The sequence below is a fragment of the Calidris pugnax genome, unplaced genomic scaffold (genome assembly GCF_001431845.1).
Source record: "Calidris pugnax isolate Ruff unplaced genomic scaffold, ASM143184v1 scaffold225, whole genome shotgun sequence".
Classification (NCBI taxonomy): Eukaryota; Metazoa; Chordata; class Aves; order Charadriiformes; family Scolopacidae; genus Calidris; species Calidris pugnax.
In genome coordinates, this window is record NW_015091072.1 from 182,461 (window position 1) to 191,159 (window position 8,699).

The window sequence follows — 8,699 nt, forward strand, 5'->3', positions numbered from 1 at the left end:
ACTTCAAGAAACCATCCAGAGGGTGGCCTGTCTCCTGTAAAGCCTGCGGTCTTAGTTTATGAAAAGACATTTGAGGCGATTCAAAAGAGAAGCAGGACCAGAGGGGAAGGGAACAATTTGTATTTGTGTGCTCCTGACTCCCGAGGGCTTATTTGCTGACAAAAAGCAGCATCTTTCATTGAAAAGGCCAAGGTTCTTGGCCAGTGGGATGAAAAACAATGAGTGATTGAAGACAAGCGTGGCTGGTCAGGACCTTTTCTGGGTCCATGGCTGGCTGAGGACAGGCTGTGGAGGATGTGACCAGGAAGCTTCCAGAAGGCTGAGAGGAGGGAACTCATGGGTGCTGTTAGCCTTCCTGAAGATGACAAAGAGTTTCCCTTTCCCTGCTAGGAAATTCTGCTAGGTAAAACCACACTTCGTTCTGGTCCAGGACAGTTAGCACAAGTGGAAAACAGGCAAGAGAAATACACGTGGTCGTGTGTGCTTGTGCAGAGACCAAGTTGGACGGACAGCAGAACATGGGAAATGAAATTATCTCACCTTTGAAATCAACAAGTTGAAGACCTCAGACAGATAGGAGACACAGCATTATGACCTCTATCTTTCCAGGATGGATGAATGACTTGGGGAGCCTGAGCCAGCTAGGAGGCTCGGCAAGCACATGCCAAGCTCGCTGGGGTGCAACTTGTCCTCCTTCAGAGCAGGGACACACCACCTCGTGAGGCCTCTCCAGCTGCATCTTCCCACTGCTTTCCAGTTCTCCTGGGGGACAAACGGTATCCAGACAGAGTCCTTGGAGGGTGGCAATGAGATAATTAAGGTGTGGGAGCCCATGGCATACAAGAGGAGGCTGAAGGAGCTGATTCTTTCAGCCTAGAGAAGAGAAAGGTTAGGGGGGAACTAATTACTCTCTTCAGCTTTTGGGTTTTTTTGAGGGAGGGGTGGGTATAGAGAAGTCAGAGCCAAGCTCTTCTGACAGAAGCACAGTGAAACGGTCACAAAATTTGCATCAAGGGAAATTCTGACTAGATAAAGGGAAAACCTCCTTCCTGAGGGTGGCTCAGCACTGGCACAGGTGCCCAAAGGGGCTGGGGGAACTTCCCCCTTGGAAATGTTTGGAAAACACCTGATCAAGGCCCTTAGCAGCCTGATCTAGCTCTGGGGCTAGCCCTGCTGTGAGCAGGAGTTTGGTGTGGAGACCTCCAGACATCCCTCCCCAGCTCAGTCTTCCTATGAAATTCTAACTCTAAAAATACACAGAGTCCTGTTTTCAACAGTGCAGACACACAGCACTTAGTAGTCTCCTTGTTTAAAAGAATAATCAAGAAAGCCCTCTAGCCTGTGCTAGGGGTGGGGAACAACCTTCTCCAAGCCAGAACCCATCCAGGGCCACCCAGGATGGTTTCTCCTGGCTTGCTCTCTCAAACTCAGACAAATAATACCTGCGAACTGGTGTTTGTTGGTAAATGAAACACCGAGAAGGTTATAAACCTCCATGCCCAGTCTCACCAGTCTCCCAGCAATGGCTGTCCCCATGGCCGAGGTGGCTCGGTGACTGGTAATGAAACAATGACCTTGCTTTAGTTCACCATTTATTTAATCAAGCCAATTGGGCCTGGGCTGCAGCTCAGGGAGGTGTTAATTATGGAGGTTCATTCACATGCTGCTCTGGCAGCTTCTAGAAGTGAGGGCCAAGGGTGGTAATCTTACTCATCTCCCCAGTTCAGTTGTCCACTGGATGTGCCAGCGTGTCATAGCTGGACGGCTGATTTCTGAGGCACGGCAGGGTGTGCACTGTGCCAGCAGAGACACCGAAGATGCAGTTTACCCAAAACTGTGGCACCTGCATCGTTTATGGAGGTGTTTTATCTCCCCCATACATGGCCTGGCACACAGATACAGCTGCTTCCACACTGAGGCATTTAATGCCCTTGTAAGCTGATCTTCATTCAGAGAGTGAGCTTCATAATGTCCTCCTGACAACCTGTCTGCATTCAGCCTTCCAGCAACAGAACTTAATACTCTTCTTCATTAGAATAGGGTGGCCAGCACCTTACAGGAATTATCCAGCACCCAAATTTTTCAACCTCTTGTCAGATGTTAAGCAGAAGAGTCCTCCTATGTTAAAAGGTGTTGGTTTCCCAAGGTTGAATACCACCCCATCGTTCTTGAGAGAGATGAGATAAAAAGATACCAGAGAAATTCAGTCATTCTTCATCATTAAGGCTTCCCTGTGCACTCTACAACAAGCCAGTGGCATCTCCCCTTCCAGCTCCTTTATGGCCACACACACGTATTTAGAAATGAAAGAACAATTCTGCAGCCTTCAGGTGCTGGCAGGGGGAAAGGAGGAAGGAGCTAGTGTTAAATTACCCCTTTAACAGCTCAACATTGCTCGGAAAATACCATCTAAACAGAGGATGATAGGAGAGTTAAAACCAGTCCAACCAACAAATACTCTTCACCAACAAATTCTTCCCACAACCTAGGGATGTATATACCCGTTCCCTGCTGCTAACAGTGCTGCTGCATTTAAACAGGCAACTCAAGACTACCTTGGGTACTTAAATTTCCTTCCTTGCACAAATGGGGGAGGGGGAATGGCCTAGGGAATATGGAAGCTAAGAAACTTTTATTTCCATAAAAAAAACCTGCCCTGCTTCCTGAGCTGTAACCATACCGTTTGCAAAATTCCCAGCATCTAAAACAAAGGGAAGCAGCAGTTAGGGGTGCAACTCAAAAAAACAGCAGACTCCCTGTACCTGGCGCACAAAATGCACTTTCCTTCACAAAAAAAAACCCCAAAACAAGCAAACAAACAAAAAAACACCAAAAGACCCCAAAACAACCCAACCGTGTCATGCTTTTGCAGGCGGTGTGACCATGGGGGACTGCTGTAGGGGAGCACCCATAGTGCCCATCCCCGGTGCCGCCGGAGGGGAGCGGGGGGCTCTGGATGGGGAAAATGGAGCATTCCCCCATTGGCCTCTGCACTCCAGCTCCTGGGAGGCAGCCATGGCCCCTGCCCGGGGACCCCACTGGCCCGCAGCCATCCCCCTCGTCCCCAGTCCCTTGCCCGGGCTGCCAGGCCCAGGCTGGTGGCACCAGTCCCCCGCTGCCTCCCCCAGGGGTGGGCGTCCGGCAGCCAGTCCCCCACCGCCCGGCTGCTGGAGCATCCTCCTTTGTCGCCAATCCTTGGCATGGTGGCCAGCGGTGGTTCTCCATCTGTCCCCCAGCACCTCTGGGGTTTGCGTGGGGTTGGCTCCCCCATGGGCATGAGGTGTGGGGCTGGTCTTTAGGTGGGGCTATTGAGGCACCCCAGCACCTCTGGGGGCTAAGTTTTGGGGGGGGCTATTGAGTTTGGGGGGGAGTTTTGCTGCACTGCTGGCCCAAGAGGCTGCGGGGGAGGCTTTGCAGAGGGCACGGGCGAGAGGTGGCCCGCAGCAAGGACACAAGCTGTTCATTGTCACCAAGATTTGTTCTGTATTCACTGGCGATCCCCTAGAAACCAATCCTGTCTCTCGCCTCGTGTTCTCCCTCCCACCCTCTTTTCTCTTCTGGGCCTTTGTTTTCTCTTCTTGGACTTCCTCCCTTTTTCTGTGCTATTTGGTAAAGAATCAGCAGTGAAATGCCAATGGTTTAATGTGTTGTCTTTCCACGCGGTGCTGGGGGACATGGTTTAGTGATGGTTTTTTGTCAAGAGTTAGGTTGACTAGATGATCTTGAAGGCCCCTTCCAACCTAGATGATTCTATGATTCTATATAAATTCCATTTTCTAGGCTGCATCAGGCCATAGCCAAGGGGGCTTGGGACTTGCTGGGCAACCTCAGTTTTTACCGTTGTCCTCACTCGTCCTGGTGTGGCCTCAGTCTGGAAACTTTCTGTCGTGAAGTGGGGCAGGAGGTTTGCAGGACCTGAGTGTGCCCAAGCATGTGGAAGGGCTTCTGATGTGAACCAGTAACACTGGGTGTGGTGGTTTTATCATTTATTCTCCGTCATAGCTTGGGTTGGATTTCTTACAGTTGCACCTCCCACCTTTGATGGAGTCTGTCCTGGTTGAGCAGACGCTGGGGTTTAGTGGCACCCAGCCTGCTGGGGCACCAGCTGGAGCACGGACTGCCTTCCCCAAGTACTGCTGCGTTGCCCCCTGTGAAACGAGATGGAGCTGAGGGAGGCTGACATCCCACCAACCCCTCCATCCAACTGCTCTGCAAAGCCCTTTCCAAGGGAGGAGGATCAGCTTTTTCTCTCCCAAAGACTAGCAGTTCCAGTTCACCGTCACTTGGGTCCAGTGGGCAGCTGGGCCACGTGTGGCCCACCCTTGAGGTCTTCATACATCAGCGGAGGGCATGGTTAAAATCCCTGCAGAGCAGATCTTCATGCAGCGGGGGTTTGCTGGAGAGGACAGGGGCAATTCCCACCCTCCCTCCCTCCTGCCTTCCCCTTTGGCATTTCCCCGGCTGGGTGGCCGTCGGAGCGGTCTGCCCATGGGACAAGGCTGGGGAAGGAGGTGGGGGTTCCTTGGGGCTTTTCTTTCTCCTTCCAGTCCCCTCTGCTTGTGTTGGTTACCTTTCTACTCCAGCCTCTCCTGCTTTGGTGGCAAAATGTCCCCATTTCCCAAACACTGGTGTGTAGAGAGAAACATTAGGCCAAGCCAGGCAACTCAGGTGTGAAATACATTTTAATCGAGTTTAGGGGTCTGTAGTTTGTCTGTTGCTCAGCTGAGCATGGGCTGTCCAGAAGGTGAAGCAGACATTACGGGCAGAGGAGAGGGTGAAGGAGTGCAAGAGGGAAGGAAACGGAGAGAAGAAGGTCACGAGAAGCAAATGAGAGGGCGGGTTCGTTCACGGATGTGTTTTAATATATCGCCCCACGGTACTATGTGCTGACCCGAGAGACAGACAGACAGCACGCACGCACACACACACGCACACCCAGTGAGGGGACAGCGGTGCACGTCAACGCTAAGCTGCTGGCAAGCACAGCCCAACACAGCACAGCACTCGGGGTGGAAAGAAGAGGGGACGCTGGGGTCCCCACCACGGCTCGGTGCAGATCACAGGCCTGGGGAACAAGGGACGCCGCGGGCCGGTACACGTACACCTACACACATGCACAACGAGAGCGAGACGCTGGCGAACACCCGTCCAAACAACAGCTAGAGGGTGGGGGGACACTTGTCCAAACACACCAGCCCACGCACATATGTTCACCCCACATGCTTCGGCGGGCGAGGGGCACACAGCAGGCAGCGTGCCCCCCCCCGGTCTGACACCGAGTGAACAGAGCGGCTCAGACACGGCCCTGCACAACAAAAAAACCAAACCAAACCAAACCAAACGACACACAATGCCTAGATCCAGAAATGCTTATGACCCCCGAAGCAAGGGACAGGCTGTAGGCCTCTCTCTCGTCCTTCACCTGGGTACAACTAGCCGGGGGACACCTGAACTTGAGGAGGGGGTTTGAGGTGAGAGGGGACCAGGTGGCGGAGAGGGGAGAAAGAGCCAAAAAGGGAGCAGTGGAGGGAAGGGGGGGCTTCAGAGTCTGTGAGGTGGGAAAGAGAGAGCAGCAGGGTGGCTGTGCTCTGGGAACAAGGTTCAAAGAACGCTTGGGTTGCGGAAGTTGTGTCCGGCAAAGCGTGCTTCATCGCCAAGCTCTTCCTCAATCCTGCAGGAGAGAGACAGCACATGTCAGGCCTCTGCTGTGAGGGAGCCTCAGAGGGCACCAGGGCACCGAAGAGGCAGTGCATCAACCAGGGAGATGACATGGGCCAGAGGAGCTCGGCTCCTGCCAGCTGCCGCCATGGAGGAGGGAGGGAGTCTGCTCCAGAGATCTCCCCAGGATCCTGCTGTCATCTCTGCACCTCATCTTCATAACATTTCCCCCACGAGCCCCATCCACCCTTGGGCTTCCAGCTTCTCCCACCCCAGTTAGTCACTCCCCCGTTCTCTCTTCTGGCGTTCCCATCCCTGGAGACCCTTACCTCATGAGCTGGTTGTATTTAGCCAGGCGTTCAGACCTGCAGGGAGCACCCGTCTTTATCTGTAAAGCATTTCCCAAAACAAACACTGTAAGACACTGCTATGACTTGTACCGGTTCCCCATGATGGGGCAGGGCATTCTGTCTTCACACCCCTTTGCTTTCCTCCAGGCCCATGCATGGCCTGGGTCTCACCTACCTGCCCGGTGCACAGCCCTACAACCAGATCAGCAATGAAGGTGTCTTCGGTCTCCCCAGATCGGTGGCTCACCATCACACCCCAGCCGTTCTCCTGGGCCAGCTTGCAGCTGAAAGGAGTGAGAAATATGGCCATTAGGCTCCCACTCCTGTAACCACCACCTGCACAGGGTGAGAACCAGGCACCCTCTTCTCCCACTCTCAGCCTCCTACACTCTGGTAGAGACAAAAGTCTATTCATCCAGTGGATAGCGTGACACCCTGCTGTTGTTCGTTACCAACCCTTTCACATGACAGCAAGGGCAGTGGGTTGGACTTACGCTTGGATGGCCTCCGTGACAGATCCGATCTGGTTGACTTTGAGCAGGAGGCAGTTGCAGGCCTTCTCTTCAACAGCTCGCTCGATGCGCTTGGGGTTTGTCACCGTCAGGTCGTCTCCCACTATCTGAATCCCCACATTGGCCGTGAACTTGGACCAGGCCTCCCAGTCATCTTGGTCAAAGGGATCCTCGATGGAGACCACTGAAGAGTCAACAGAAGAGATGTGAGTGAAAGCCACCTCCTTTCCCACCCCAAAAAATGCAGAGAGGATGTACCTGCTAATTATGCAACACCAGTGCTGGTTCCCTACTGCCAAGCAAAGCGGCTCACCTGGATAATCACGTACAAAGCTTTGGTAGAGGTCGCCCAGCTCATCCGCAGAAATGTAGCGGCTTGGGTCATCTGGGGACTTGAAGTCCAGGTCATATTTGCCATCGCAGTAGAACTCGGAGGCTGCCACGTCCATACCGATGACAATCTTGTCTGTGTATCCTGCCTTGTCAATAGCTTCCTTGAGGAGCTCCAGAGCTGGGAGGAGGAAAGTTACAGTCATGAGAGTCAGCCCAGGCAGAGAGCTCTGACTTTTAGTGGGAACTTCCCCTGGGAGGGTCCTGAGAACCTGAGAGTCTGATGGTGGGATGGAGAGGTAGAAGGCAGTGCAGAGCGCAACAGAAACTTGCCAGGGATCTGTGGAGGCCATAGTCCAAAATGACGAGGAAGAATTAAAATGCAATCCACAGCTCAGTGAAAAGTTGGGGAAAAGCCTTGGAAAAGGTGAAAGGTTTGTATGGAGAGGCTGTGAGAGATCAAGGCCACACCAAGGAGAAGGAGCTTAGAAACCATTCCCTAACACAGGAGGTCAATGACACTGAGACATCATATTTTGAACCAATCTTTGGAGAAAGCTGTGAGCTAAATCACAGAATCTTCTAGGTTGGAAGGGACCTTAAAGATCATCTTGTCCAACCGTCAACCTAACCTAAATGTAGGAAGCCACAGCATTGCAGGCAGGGGTTCCCCATCTCTGCAGGCTCTTACCTTCACTGTTTTCCAGGATGTTGGGGGCAAAGCCTCCCTCATCACCCACATTGGTAGCATCTTTGCCATACTTCTCTTTGATGACGCTCTTGAGGTTGTGATAGACTTCAGCCCCAATGCGCATAGCGTCGCGGAAGCTTTCAGCTCCCACAGGCAGGATCATGAACTCCTGCATGGCCAGTTTGTTGCCTGCGTGGGAACCTCCATTGATCACATTGAAAGCCTGGAAGAGTCCATAAGAGAATCAGAGCTGAAGGAACCGGTCTTGGCACCACCTAGAGGAGGTTCTCATATGAGTCACCATGCCCATTCATGCCACATCCCACAGGCTAACCTAACATATCAGCTACAACGCATCTGACCAAAGCCACATAACCCCAGAGTCTTCCTTCCAATAGTGGCTCAATGGAAATGGTTGAAGAAGACTTCCCCATCTGTTTCCCTCTCAGAGAACTCTGGAGCTCTATGTGTTTATCTGTATGTATTTATCAGCAATGCTACATCACTCTCTCTTCCAGGACCTTTCTCCTTGACTCAGAGAAAATTTTAACATCCACAACACCTTTTGTGAAGGAGTTTCACAGGGCAGCTACCCTTGGTGTGAAGACCCATGTGCCCTTGCTTTGAACTGTGCCCTAGAGGGTTCGCATGATGCCCTCTGATTCTTGTGCTAAGAATGAGATCCTCAGTCAGGCCCCACCAGAACCTCTGCCGTATCCTCCCCAGACCCCTCTTTTCTGTATTGAAATCTCAGGCTTTGGTTTGTTTCCTTGACGAGTGCAGTGCACTCAGCTGATGTTTCAGTCCTACATCCCTTCCTTCTCTACCTCCCAACACACCCTTTGAAGTTTCTTTTGGGGTTTCTGCAGGTGGATGTCAAGGACGGAGGAGTCTTACTGGCACAGGAAGGATGAGATCGGAGTTGCCAGCCAGGTCAGCAATGTGCCGGTACAGGGGGACATCCTTCTCTGCAGCTCCCGCCTTACACACGGCCAGTGAAACTCCCAGGATGGCATTGGCACCAAACTTGGCTGTGGGCAAAACCAAGGAGTTAGCCTTCTCAAGCCCAGCCTTGGGCTCACCACAGCTCTGAGAGTGCCCTCAGCTCCAGCCCTGCAACCTCCCACGTTCTTTACTTCCCAGGCCAAAAATAAAAAT

The 8,699-nt window shown here is 52.5% G+C and overlaps 1 protein-coding gene across 1 annotated transcript in view; it reads right to left on the bottom strand.

Annotated features, from left to right (window-relative positions):
• Window positions 1–4,664: 4,664 nt before the first annotated feature.
• The window catches only part of ENO2 (enolase 2 (gamma, neuronal)), a 30,645-nt gene continuing 26,610 nt past the window's right edge, over window positions 4,665–8,699 (bottom strand). Inside the window, exons 6-12 of the mRNA XM_014957226.1 lie at window positions 8,439–8,572; window positions 7,542–7,764; window positions 6,834–7,031; window positions 6,503–6,704; window positions 6,184–6,292; window positions 5,988–6,046; window positions 4,665–5,671 (exon numbers count right to left, since the gene is read on the bottom strand). Coding sequence (XP_014812712.1) covers window positions 5,602–5,671; window positions 5,988–6,046; window positions 6,184–6,292; window positions 6,503–6,704; window positions 6,834–7,031; window positions 7,542–7,764; window positions 8,439–8,572 — 995 coding nt within the window. The 3' untranslated portion in view covers window positions 4,665–5,601. The remainder of the gene's footprint in view (window positions 5,672–5,987; window positions 6,047–6,183; window positions 6,293–6,502; window positions 6,705–6,833; window positions 7,032–7,541; window positions 7,765–8,438; window positions 8,573–8,699) is intronic.